Raw genomic sequence first — 13,454 nt, 5'->3', positions numbered from 1 at the left:
AAATGAGCTAACAACAACAACAACAACAACTGTGTTTTCATTTTGTGCACAATTCCAGGCCATCATTAAAGAACACTACAAGGAAGACGAAAACTCTTACAAGGCGGAGCTGAAAACCCTCATGGATTTGCGCCAGGTGGGTCATTTTTGAGCAAGAAGACTTTGGGGGCAAAAGGCTCATCTGGTCTGGTGTGTGGGTGTGTATTACGGGAGGGGGGGGGCAAGTTTGCAAGATGGCAAGTGTGTCATCACAATGACAATTCCTGAATTTCAGTTGCAGTGCCTCCCCTGCAACCTTCTAGAGCAGTGTTGGCTAACCGTTTTGTCGTCGCGTGCCAAAGGTGGGGGAGACCGCGCGGGGGGAGGGGTGTCATGTGCACGTGTGCCCATACCCATAATTCAATGCACCCCACCTCCCCGCACATGCACACGTGACCCACCCACCCACCCGCGCTCCCCCTCCATTTTTGGCACGGTGGCCCCGGTAGACCTGTTTTTTGCCCACCCCAGGCTCCAGAGCCTTTCTTGGAGCCTGGGGAGGGCAAAAACGGGCCTTCCCCACCCCCACGGAGGCCCACAGAGGCTGGAAACGGCCCGTTTGCTGACTTCTGGTGAGCCCAGAAGGCCCAAAAATCAGATGCGTGCGCCAGAGCTGAGCTAGGGCAACCCTCGCATGCCCACCGATATGGCTCTGCATGCACCTTTCGGCAAAGGCCTGTGTGTGTGTGTGTGTGTGTATATGTGTTGTGTGTGGGGGCACAGATTTGCAAGATGGCAAGCGTGGCAACAATGAATTTCATTGTTTCATTGTTCAATTTCAATGAATTTCATTCACAAGAATTTCAGTCGCAATGCCTCTCCTGCAACCTTCCAGATGCTCGCATACCTATCGGCAAGCACCTATAGTTTGTCACTAAGGTAGTTTGTCCACTTACAACCATAGTTAGCAACCTTGAAAAGTGACTTACCGCCGGCAGTCCTCACCTTGCGACCACAGTTGAGGCCAAAGTGCATGTCGCGAAGTGAAAAATGGGTGAAGTGAATTCGCCCCGTTTTACGAGTTTTCTTGCCGCGTTGCTTCCGCGAATCACTGCGGTTCTTAAACGAGTAACACGGTTACTAAGTGAATCTGGCTTTCCCAGTGGACTTGGCTTGTCAGAAGGTCGCCAAACGACTCGTGAACACGGCAACTGTCTTATGATGAGTCATCTGCCCAGAATCCGAATGTAAATCACGTGACCACGGGGTTGTTGCCCCGGTCATAAGTGTGAAAAGATCATGTCCCTTTTTTCAGTGCTGTTCTAACTTCAAACGGTCACTAAATGAATGGTCGCAAGTTGAAGAATACCTGTACCCATTTTCGCATCTCTTACCGTCGTTGCAGCGTTCCCCAAGGTCGTGTGATCGAAATTTAGCCGCCTGCAAGTTGTTTGCCATTTGTGACCTTCTAACAACCCAAGTCAGTGGGAGAGCTTGGTTCGCTTAAGGACGGCAAGAGTGGCTGAACAACTGCACCCGATTCCCTTAGCGACGGTGTCCAAAAACAGGTCATAAAAGGGGGCGCAGTTCGCTTAGCCACCGCCTTGCCTAGCCTTATCCATCCCAGTTGTGGTCGTAAGTCGAGGATGGTACCTGACATTTGAGCGGGAGGTTGAATCCGGAGTTCTCACCTGCGCCAAGGTAGAGCATCTCCTTTGGAATGCAACCTGGTGCTCCCATTGCTGGAGGCTTTGAAGAAGAGATTGGACAACCAGTTTGTCCAAAACGGGACAGGATCTCCTGCTTGAGCATGGGGTTGGACTAGACGACCTCCGAAGGGCCCTTCCAGTTCTGCTACTCTTGTTATTCTGTATCCCCGTTGACAGAACAATTTATTATTTATTTATTTATTTATTTGATTTCTATACCGCCCTTCTCCCAAAGGACTCAGGGCGGTTTCCAGCCAAATAAAACACAATTATACATATAATATAAAATTTAAAAAATATATTAAAAAACTAATCCAATTTGGCCGAATTAAAGCTTAAAAACAAGAATAAAACTATGATAAACACCCTGTTAAAATTACCAATTATTTCAAGCCAGCCCTTACGCGGTAGAATAAAAACGTCTTCAACTCGCGACGAATTAACCCGTGGAACTACTGGCTTCCAGAATGCTCCAACACCGGAAGTGTTTAAGAAGAGATTGGACAACCAACGGGATAGAGTCTCCTGCTTGAGCAGAGGGTTGGACTAGATGACCTCCAAGGACCCTTCCAACTCTGTTATTCATGGCTCTTTGCCTTTCTCCCGTTTTTGTGTTCCCAACAGGCCGTCCGGGCACCCAGCCGGAACAAGGCGGGCCTTGAACTCCTGATGGAATATTACAGCCAGCTCTACTTCCTCGACAACCGTTTCTTCTCGCCCCATCACAATCTGGGACTTTTCTTTCACTGGTCAGTTTTGGCGTTGAGAGAAATCAACAGAAGAGAAAGTTGGCCGCTCGGGGGTTGAACTGTGGGGTCCTTTCTGAGCTGGGTGGGTTTTTTCCAGACGTTTTGTGACCCGACTAGGGAACATCATCAGTGCTAGAAGGGAGGGAGGGAGTGTTTACAGATTGCAGGACTGACAGTATTACCTAGTTGGGTCATGAAATGTCTCCAAGAAATGTCTGCCTCCAAGCTCAGAAACCTCCTCCACCTCCTCCTCCTTCTCCTCCTCCTCTCTACAACCTCCTTCCTTCAAGCACTGATGATGTTACCTAGTTGGGTCATGAAACATCTGGAAGAAAACCACCAAGGTCAGGAATCAACAGGGATCCCAGGGTCCTCCTCCTCCTCCCTCCTCCTCCTCCTAGCACTGATATTGCCTAGTTGGGTCATTATTATTATTATTATTTATTTGATTTTTATACCGCCCTTCTCCCGAAGGACTCATGAAACATGAACTCATGAAACATCTGCAAGAAAACTACCAAGTTTTGAGAGCACCAACGCCCCCACAGTACTCCTCCTCCTCCACTCTGGACATCACTGTTCCTTCTAGCACTGATAATGTTACCTAGTAGGGTCATGAAATGTCTGCCAGAAAATCAACCAGCTCAGAGAGAACCAAGGATCCCACAGTCCTCCTCCTCCTCCTCCTCCTCCCTTTCTTGTAACACTGATGATGTTACCTAGTTAGGTAATGAAATGGTCTGCAAGAAAACCACCAAGCTCAGAGAACCACCAGGGGCCCCACAGTCCTCCTCCTCCTCTTCCTCTCTGCGCACCCCACTCCCTCTAGCACTGATGATGTTATGTAGTTGGGTCGTGAAACATCTGCAAGAAAACCACCCAGCTCAGCACCAAGGACTCACAGTCCTCCTCCCCTCTGCACACCCCACTCCCTCTAGCACTGATGATGCCCCCTAGTTGGGTCATGAAACGTCTGCAAGAAAACCACCCAACCCAGAGAGCGCCAAAGACCCCCACAGTTCAACCCCGAGCTACCAAACGTTCTCCTTTCTTGGTGACACCGTTACTGTCTCCGATCTCCTTTGTCTTAACCGCTCCGCTTCTTCTTCCCAGGTACGATTCGCTGACCGGAGTGCCCTCTCACCAACGGGCCCTGGCTTTCGAGAAAGGAAGCGTGCTTTTTAATATCGGAGCCTTGCACACCCAGATCGGCGCGCGCCAGGACCGTACCACTTTGCAGGGGGTGGACTGCGCCATCGACGCCTTCCAAAAGGCGTCGGGTAGGTTGACTTCTTAACTCCTTCCCATTGGGAGCGGGAAGCGTAGATAGCGTTGAGGTTCGGATTCATGCAACGTGTTATTCCACGCCAAGATTAGCAGGACGCAGCTCGGCCTTCATATATGCAGGTAGTCCTCGACCTGCGACCAACAACGGGAGCAGAATTTCTGTTGTTAAGCAAGGTTTTGTTAAGGGAGCAGAACAGACTACAAGCCCCAGTTGCCAAGGGCTTGAGTTTTGGTGACGTGACTTGCGGGAATGCCACAACGGTCGTGAGTTTCTTTTTTTTGACTTCAAACGGCCACTATACAAACGGTTGTAAGTCGAGGACTCCCTGTGCCCTTAGAAATAAGCCATTTCCGTAGCTGAATAAAATCTCCTGATTTCCCCCGATCGGCTAAGATGGAGGTCTCCAAACTTGGGAGCTTTACGACTTGTAGGCTTCAATTCCCAGAATTCTCTTGTTGATTTTGGAATTCTGGGAGTTGAAGTCCGCAAGTCGTAAATGGCCAAGCTTGCAGACTCCTGTGCAGACTGTGGTGGGGCTCCCCACTGGACTGCAAATCACCCGGACTCAGTACAGCTTAGTTTAACCCATGGTGCGAATTCAAATCCTTCCTTTTCCCGTGTCATATCCCTCGCTTCCTCACTCCTTCTCTGTCTCCCTCCCTCTCTCCCCATTCTCTTCCTCCCTTCCTTCTCTCTTCCCTTCCCTTCCTTCCCCTTCTCATTCTCCCTGTTTCCCTCCCTCCCCATTCTCTCTCTCCCTCCCTTCACATCTCCCTCTCTTCCCTTCTCCCTTCCTTCTTCCCTTCCTTCCCCTTCTCATCTTCCTTCTTTCCTTTCTCCCCATTCTCTCTCTCCTCCCTTCCCCTTTCCTCCTTTCCCCTCTTCCCCTCCCTTCCCATTCTCTCCTCCCTCCCTTCCTTCCTTCCTCCTTCCCCTCCCTCCTTCCCCTCTTCCCTCCTCCCATTCTCTCTCTCCTCCTCCCTTTCTTCCCCCTCCTCTTTTCCCCTCCCCATTCTCTCCTCCTCCCTTCCTTCCCCCTCCTTTCCCCTCTTTCCTCCCTCCCCATTCTCTCCTCCTCCCTCCCTTCCCCCTCCTTCCCCCCTCTCCCTCCCTCCCTTCCTTCCCCCCTCCCTTCCTTACTTCCTTTTTCTCATCTTCCTTCCTTCCTTTCTGCCAATTTTTCCTAGAAATTTTGCCTCCTGAACTGTAAAACAAATCACACACAAACTTGACAGCAATTCTTCCCTTGGGTCCTCAAGGCTAAATCCTATTGAGTTCAACCGGTGGTGAAATCCACTTACCTTCACTACCGGTTCGGGAATGGGAGCGTGTGTGCCTCTTCTGCACATGCGCAGAGGGTCAAAAATGGGACGTAATGACATCCTGGCAGGTGGGCGGAGCCTCCCGCTGCCGCCGCTACCAGTTCACACCAGCTGGATAGATCTGGCTGGATTTCACCACTGAGTTCAGCGGCATCGACTGTCCTTCAATGGGGCAACAGTAGGGGTGAAATGCTCCCGTTTCGGACCGGATCACCCGGTTCGGACTGGATCACCCGATCCGGTAGCAATGGCAGCGGGTGGTTCGGAGAACCAGTAGCAAAAATCCCTGCGCGCCCCCCCCCCTCCATGCCAGCTGAGCCTTGCGATCATCAGAGGTTGTTTTTTTTACTTTTAAAAGCATTTTTTCTTCAGCTGAAAAAATGCTTTTAAAAGTAAAAAAAAAAAAAAGCCTCTGATGATCGCGCGGCTCAGCTGGGATTGTCAAAACCCTTTGGAAGCATTTTTTCTACAGCCTCTTCAGCCAAAGAGGCTGTAAAAACAAATTGCTTTTAAAGGGATCAGGCAACTCAGCTGGGATCGCCAGAACTCTTTAGACCAGGGGTCTCCAACCTTGGCAACTTTAAGACTTGTGGACTTCAACTCCCAGAATTCCTCAGCCAGCTTTGCTGACTTTGTTGGAGATTCCTGCTTTAGAAGCATTTTTTCTACAGCCTCTTCGGCCGAAGAGCTTGTAGAAAAAATGCTTTTAAAAGTTAAAAGAGTTGGCCACACCCACCCAGTCACATGACCCCACCACCACCAAGCCACGCCCACAAAACCGGTAGTAACCAATTTCACATTTCACCCGTGGGCAAACCGTTGAGAGCGGATGGCTCTTGACTTACAACCACTCATTTAGTGTCCGTTCGAAGTTGCCACAGCCCTGAAAAATGTAACTTAGGGGATCGTTTTTCACATTTAGGGCCGTTGCAGCCTCCCCCGTGGTCACGTGATCAAAATCGACATGCTTGGAAACCGGCATGCATTTGTGCCTGTTGTATTGTGTCCCCCCCCACTCCCCCAAGTCACGCGATCCCCTTTTGCGACCTCCCGACGAGCAAAGCCGATGGGGAAACCGGATTCACTTTTCAATCGCGTGGCTGACTTAGCAACGGCAGTGATTCACTTAGCAACCGCGGCAAGAAAGGTTGCAAAACGGGACACAATTCACTTAACGACTGTCCCGCTTAGCAACGGGAATTTTGGGCTCCACTGTGATCGTAATTTTGGGCTCTCCTCTTGCAGGCGCCTTCAACTACCTGAAGGAGAACTTCTCCAACGCCCCCAGCCTCGACATGAGCAGCCCCTCCCTCAACATGCTGGTCCGTCTGATGATCTCCCAGGTGCAGGAGTGCGTCTTCGAGAAGGTTCTCCTGCTGGGAGCCCAGAGCGACTTCCTTGTCTACCTGCAGCTGGCCCAGGAAGCGGCACGGGTAGGGGGGCAAGAGGGAACGGAAGCTTCTTGAGTCCCACGGGAGGGGACCAAGCCCAGTGAGGGGGGAGGTTTATGGGTTGGTTTCCAAACATTTTGTTACCTGGCTAGGTAACATCTTCGGTGGAGTTTAGGGGATGTAAGTGTTTGTGTTCTTCTGCTCATAGGGGCTTCGTGTGGGTCAGTAGGTCTCGGGATGGAGAGGTCACGTCAGGTGAGGTTGGCATCAGGTGAGGGTCTTGTGGGTCAGGTGATGGTCACGTTAATTGTGAGTCATGTCTGGTAAGGATCTTACGATGGGTCAGCTGTGGGTCACGTCAAGTGAGAGGCTTGTGACGGGACTTGTGATGGGTCAGTTATGGATCATGTCTGGTAAGGATCTTGTGATGGGTCAGGTGTGGGTCACATCAGGTGTGGGTTATGTTTGGGGAGGATCTTTTGATGGGGAGGTCACGTCAGGTGAGGTTCATGTCAGGTGAGAGTCTTGTGATGGGTCAGGTGAGGTTCACGGCAGGTGAGGATCATGATGGGACAGGTGATGGTTACACCAGGTGTGGGTTATAGAATAGAATAGAGTAGAGTAGAGTAGAGTAGAATAGAATAGAATAGAATAGAATAGAATAGAATAGAATAGAATAGAATAGAATAGAATAGAATAGAATAGAATTTTTTATTGGCCAAGAGTGATTAGACACACAAGGAATTTGTCTTTGGTGCATAAGCTCTCAGCGTACATAAAAGAAAAGATACATTCATCAAGGATTCTAAGATACAACACTTAATGATAGTCATAGGATACAAATAAGCAATCAGGAAACAATCAATATCAATATAGATCGTAAGTACACCAGCAACGAGGTTACAATCATACAGTCATAAGTGGGAAGAGATGGGTGATGGGAACGATGAGAAGATTAATACTAGTGCAGATTTAGTAAATAGATTGACAGTATTGAGGGAATTATTTGTTTAGCAGAGTGATGGCGTTCGGGGAAAAAACTGTTCTTGTGTCTAGTTGTTCTGGTGTGCAGTGCTCTATAGCGTCGTTTTGAGGGTAGCAGTTGAAACATTTTATGTCCTGGATGCGAGGGGTCTGTAAATGTTTTCACGGCCCTCTTTTTGACTCGTGCAGTATACAGGTCCTCAATGGAAGGCAGGTTGGTAGCAATTGTTTTTTCTCCAGTTCTAATGATCTTCTGAAGTCTGTGTCTTTCTTGTTGGGTTGCAGAACCGAACCAGACAGTTATAGAGGTGCAAATGACAGACTCAATAATTCCTCTGTAGAACTGGATCAGCAGCTCCTTGGGCAGTTTGAGCTTTCCGAGTTGGCGCAGAAAGAACATTCTTTGTTGTCCTTTTTTGATGATGTTTTTGATGTTAGCTGTCCATTTTAGATCTTGCGATAAAATAGAACCTAGAAATTTGAAGGTCTCTACTGTTGATACTGTGTTGTCTACTAGTGAAAGGGTGGTAGTATGGGAGGGTTTCTCCTAAAGTCTACCACCATTTCTATGGTTTTGAGTGTGTTCAGTTCCAGATTGTTTCAGTCGCATGTCAGGTGAAGATCTTGTGATGGGTCAGGTGAGGGTCACATCAGGTGAAGGCCTTCTGATAGGTCAGATGTGGGTCATGTCAGGTGAGGGTCTTATGAGGGAAGGTCACATCAGGTGAGGGTCACTGTCAGGTGAAGTGCTGGTTGTGTGGGTTGGTTGAAGGTCAATGCTGTCTCCGGTTGGCTGTGTGGTGGATTTGGATTCTGAGGGTGTCATAGGCTGGTTGTAGGTCGATGGGTCTGTTAATGGAATTGCGTGTGGAGTGCCAACCCACATAACCCCTCCCCATCCATCACTTCCCCTCCTAATGACCCTCACCTGACGTGACCCAACCTCCACCTTCATCCTCCTACTCGAGCGGCAGATATTCGCTACCGTCGCGAACCCAGCATCATGCTACGGAAGCCAAGCAGATGTTCTCCTGGTGGCCATTGAGGGATGCTGTCCTCTTCCTTGCTTACCTCCTTGGACGTCCCGTCTTCAGCTTGCCCCCTCTTTGCCTCCCCAGGTGGAAGAGGTCTATTCCTTGGTGCACCAGACCATGGCCCAGCCCCACGTCAAGGACTATGTGCCTTTCTCTTGGACCTCCATGGTGCACGTCAAAGCCGAGCACTTCAAGGCCCTCTCGCACTACTACGCTGCGGTTGCCCTTTGCGACTGTCCCAGTGAGTAACCACGGCTGCCAAAGGGGGGTCTGAGGAGGGGGAGAAGGCAGGGGAGGGATTGGGAAGGGAGGAAGCAGTTCTGAGCTGTACCTTATACAGTGAAGCCTCTGGGTTTTTTTTCCCTTTTCTTCTCCCTCCCTTCCTTTCTTTTCATAATCCTTCTTTCTTTCTTTACTTCCTTCTTTACCTTTTTTCCTTCTTTCCTTCTTCTTTCCTTCCTCCCTCTCTTCCTTCCTTCTTTCTGACCTTCTCCTTCCCCTTCTCATCTTTCTTCTTTCCTTTCTCTCTTCCCTCTTCCTTCCTTCTTCCCTCTCTCCTTCCTTCCTCCCCTTCCTTTCTTCTTTCCTTCCCTTCTCCTTATCTTCTTCCCTACCCCTTCTTTCCCTCCTTCCTTCCTCCCTCCCTCCCTCCCTCCCACCCTTCCCTTCCCCTTCTCATCTTTCTTCTTTCCTTCCTCTCTTCCCTCTTCCTTTATACCTTCCTCTCCTTCCTTCCTTCCTCCTTCCTTCTTCCCTTCCCTTCCCTTATCTTCCTCTCTCCTCCTCCCTCCTCCTACTTCTCTTCCTCCTCCTCCCTCCCTTCCTTCTTCCTTCCCTTCCCTTCTCATCTTCTTCCTCCCCTTCTCTCCCACCTTCCTTCTTCCTCTCTCTTCCCTCTTCCTTCCTTCTTCCCTTCTCTCCTTCCTTCCTCCCCTTCCTTTCTTCTTTCCTTCCTTCTCCTTATCTTCTTCCCTACCCTTCTTTCCTCCTTCCTTCCTCCTCCCTCCCTCCCTCCCACCTTCCCTTCCCTTCTCATCTTTCTTCTTCCTTCCTCTCTTCCCTCTTCCTTTATACCTTTCCCTTCTCTCCTTCCTTCCTTCCTCCCTTCCTTCTTCCCTTCCCTTCCCCTTATCTTCCTCTCTCCCTCCTCCCTCCCTCCTACTTCTCTTCCTCCTCCCTCCCTCCCTTCCTTCTTCCCTTCCTTCCTTCTCATCTTCTTCCTCCCCTTCTCTCCCACCTTCCTTCTTCCCTCTCCTTTCTCTCCTTCCTTCCTTTCTTCCCTTCCCCTTCTCATCTTCCTCCCTCCCCCTTCTCTCCTTCCTCCCTCCCTCCCCTTTCTCTCCTCCCTCCCTCCTTTCCTTCCTTCTTCCCTTCCCCTTCTCATCTTCCTTCCCCCCTTCCTTCCTTTCTTTCTTCCCGTCCCTTCCCCTTATCTTTCTCCCTCTCCCTTCTCTCCTCCCTTCTTCCCTTCCCTTCCCCTTCTCATCTTCCTCCCTCCCGCTTCTCTCCCACCTTCCTTCCTCCTTCTCCTTTCTCTCCTTCCTTCCTCCCTTCCCTCTTAGCTCCCTTCCTCCCTCTTAAAGGGTTTAGAAGCAACATTTAGAAGGGAACATTGAATGGGTCAGCCATGGCTGCCTGTCTGAAACATGATGTATCTTTCCAGAGTTCTTGGGAAGGTAATCTGTTGGAAGGGGGAAAATACATTCAAAGGTTGACCACCCTTTAATGGGATTTGAACTCTACTGAAGGGTCCTGCTGGTTTCCTTAGCTTAGCTTAGCTTAGCTCCTCCTCTCCCTCAGTTGCTCAGGGGCGCCCATGATCCTAAACTTCATCCTTCACTAAGCCAGGTGGGCTTTAGCTAGCAAATGAGGACAAGGCGAGATCTCCCACCATCCTTTGCAGAGTTTGATGGGTCCAAGACTGTCAGACAAGAGTGTCTTTTAGACATATTTTTTTAATAATCTGCAGAGCTTCCTCCCTGGTTTGCAATCTTCGCTTTGAATGGCCTGCCTTGAATTTGCTAGAGGAGCTGCGCTACCTCGCTTTATCCCTCTTCTCAAGTTTAAATGAAAGTTGGGGAACCCCGCCTCTTTTTTCCAACCTTTATTCCTGAGCATCTAACCAAGGGGTGGGTTTATGACTTGTGGACTTCAACTCCCAGGATTCCCAAACCAACATGACTAGCTCAGAGATTCTGGGAGTTGAAGTCCACAGGTCCATCCCGGCTTGGGAATTCTGGGAGTTGAAGGTCCCCAAATCCATGCCGGCTCAGGGATTCTGGGAGTTGAAGTCCACAGATCCATGCCGGCTCGGGAATTCTGGGAGTTGAAGTCCACAGATCCATGCCAGCTCGGGAATTCTGGGAGCTGAAGTCCACAGATCCATGCCGGCTCAGGGATTCTGGGAGTTGAAGTCCACAGATCCATGCCGGCTCAGGAATTCTGGGAGTTGAAGTCCACAGATCCATGCCGGCTCAGGAATTCTGGGAGCTGAAGTCCACAGATCCATGCCGGCTCAGGGATTCTGGGAGTTGAAGTCCACAGATCCATGCCGGCTCGGGAATTCTGGGAGTTGAAGTCCACAGATCCATGCCGGCTCAGGAATTCTGGGAGTTGAAGGTCCCCAAATCCATGCCGGCTCAGGAATTCCGGGAGTTGAAGTCCACAGGTCATAAAAGGGCCATCGTCCCCCACCTTGGTCTAAGCCAAGGAAAGTCCAGCATCTCTCCATCTCTTCTTCCTACCTTCTCTATTTCTGCAGCCACGTCAGAGGTGGATTTTCCCGAGCATGAAAAAGCATTCCTCCAGTTTCACGTTTCCACGCCGGAAGGACCGGCTCCTTTCTTACTTTTGCAAGACCGGGAAGCGCGCCGGCGGCTAGGTGAGTGACCCCATTCCCCAAAAAAAACACCTGGGTGTGGAAATGAAAGTCAGAAGTCAGACAAGAGCAGAGACATCTCCTAGCCTTCTGATAATGTCAGGTACTCCTCAACTTACAACCATCAGTTAACTTGGCAAGTGGCATGTATTTGTGATGGTTGCAGTGTCCCAAGGTCATGTGATCCCCTTTTGTGACCTTCTGACTAGAACATTCATAAGGTGCAACAAAACTCCCTTCGCGTGTCTCGCTTAGCAACAGAAATTTTGGCCTGAATGGGAGTCCTAAGTCAAGGACTAACTACAGTGTATTTTTGAGGTTTGATGGCTAATAACACAATTTTTTTGGCATTTCAAGATAATCCTATTCCACTGCTGAAATGGCCTGGGAATAGCCCAGACTTTCACCCAATTGAAAATCTATGAAGCTGACTAAAGAACCTACTTAGTCAGAAGCAACCCAGCAATAAAACCCAATTAATAGAAGCAACCATTCAATCTTGGTTTCACATTAGAACATCTGCAGACTAAAAGACTTGGTTCACTCCATGGGAAGACGTTGTAAGACCATAATTCATGCTAAAAGTTAGCCAAGTAAGTATTAACTGACATGGTGATCATTTTTGTATACCTTGTTTTTTCTACACTAATAATATCTATATACCTTGGGTTTTTTTCTGCCTGTTTCACTTTTCTTCTTTATACCGTAACTGCTATTCTAATAGCAAATCCTTCATAAAAGTTATTGCATTACATTCTTGATTAAATTATCTTTCCATTGATATATAACTTTATGGTACGACTCCCAAAAAAAGTGGTTTTTATTAGCTAGTTTTAGAAAATACATTTTTCCCAAAAGGTTTCCACAATTTTGGCTACTACTGTATATTGGTTGGAAAAATTGTTTTTTTTTGTTTTGTTTTTTATTTGCATTTATATCCCGCCCTTCTCCGAAGACTCAGGGCGGCTTACACTGTGTTAAGCAATAGTCTTCATCCATTTGTATATTATATACAAAGTCAACTTATTGCCCCCCCAACAATCTGGGTCCTCATTTTACCTACCTTATAAAGGATGGAAGGCTGAGTCAACCTTGGGCCTGGTGGGACTTGAACCTGCAGTAATTGCAAGCAGCTGTGTTAATAACAGACTGTCTTAACAGTCTGAGCCACCAGAGGCTCAGTTTTTCATGGAACTGGTCCCTGGTAAGATCCAAAAGATTGGGGGGGCCACTGCCATACACCACCCCAGACAAATGGTTCTCCAATTTCTTCTTGAATTTATTTATTTATTTAGCATATGGCAAATACATGGATTTACAGTAGTTCAAATGTTAATGTTCAGTCTACCCAGCCATTCAAGGACAGGGTAGTTGGTCTATGTTGAAAAAAATCAGGCATTGGACCAGTGTAAGCTCTTGATGGACATTAAGACACATTGTGATGAATATTTTGTCGAGGAGCACCACAGTCACACTGAGGGGTAGAGATGAGACCCCACTTAAACAATGAGTCCTGGCAGATACCATGTTGGTTATGGACCCTGTCCATAGTTGACTGATGCTGGTGAGGAAAGTCAAAACCTGGCACGTTTTGTGTAGGATCATCTACATGCCTGTATCTGAGCTGACAGCAGCCCATTTGGCTTTCCACTGTGTGTTGACGTCGAAGTTGTTAGACAGCTGTTGAGCGAGTGCCAGCGAGAGCTTCCTGGATTTAAGCCTGCCAAGGGATAGATGAGGAAGATCAGTGTGCACAGGAAGAAGTGGGTTTCGCATACTTGGACATTTCTGGAATTTCAGTTCCAGAAGCTCCTTCTTGAAAACCTCCAGTCATGGAGCTCCCTGTCAGACCTGGAAGCCATCTTTTTCGTTGGGCCTTCAGGCCTGCCACGTTTACTACTGTGGGAAACTGGGAAAAGGGGGATTGTATGGAGCCAGGGTGATACGTAGTCATAATAACATTCCTTTCTCAGAGACTCAAGGACATCTTGCTCTGCACCTGGAGGGCTGGAACTGGGAGGCATCTCCAGTTGGGACGGTGTGTTGATTGGACCATGCGATGGCCATGTGGGTGCAGGGCAAGGGACTTGGATTTTCTTTTGGGTGGGGAAAACCTGGAA

At 48.8% G+C, this 13,454-nt stretch overlaps 1 protein-coding gene across 3 annotated transcripts in view; it reads left to right on the top strand.

The window, feature by feature from the left end:
- The window catches only part of RHPN1 (rhophilin Rho GTPase binding protein 1), a 54,435-nt gene that overhangs the window by 26,914 nt on the left and 14,067 nt on the right, over positions 1 to 13,454 (top strand). For all 3 annotated transcript variants that reach the window (XM_058174371.1, XM_058174370.1, XM_058174372.1), the window contains exons 5-10: positions 59 to 136; positions 2,313 to 2,437; positions 3,551 to 3,717; positions 6,293 to 6,480; positions 8,541 to 8,697; positions 11,218 to 11,337. In XM_058174371.1, the coding sequence (XP_058030354.1) occupies positions 59 to 136; positions 2,313 to 2,437; positions 3,551 to 3,717; positions 6,293 to 6,480; positions 8,541 to 8,697; positions 11,218 to 11,337 (835 nt within the window). The remainder of the gene's footprint in view (positions 1 to 58; positions 137 to 2,312; positions 2,438 to 3,550; positions 3,718 to 6,292; positions 6,481 to 8,540; positions 8,698 to 11,217; positions 11,338 to 13,454) is intronic.

Source organism: Ahaetulla prasina, chromosome 3 (assembly GCF_028640845.1).
Source record: "Ahaetulla prasina isolate Xishuangbanna chromosome 3, ASM2864084v1, whole genome shotgun sequence".
NCBI lineage: Eukaryota > Metazoa > Chordata > Lepidosauria > Squamata > Colubridae > Ahaetulla > Ahaetulla prasina.
The sequence above is the reverse complement of the archived record's forward strand: the minus strand, read 5'-3'. Positions and strand labels throughout refer to the sequence as shown.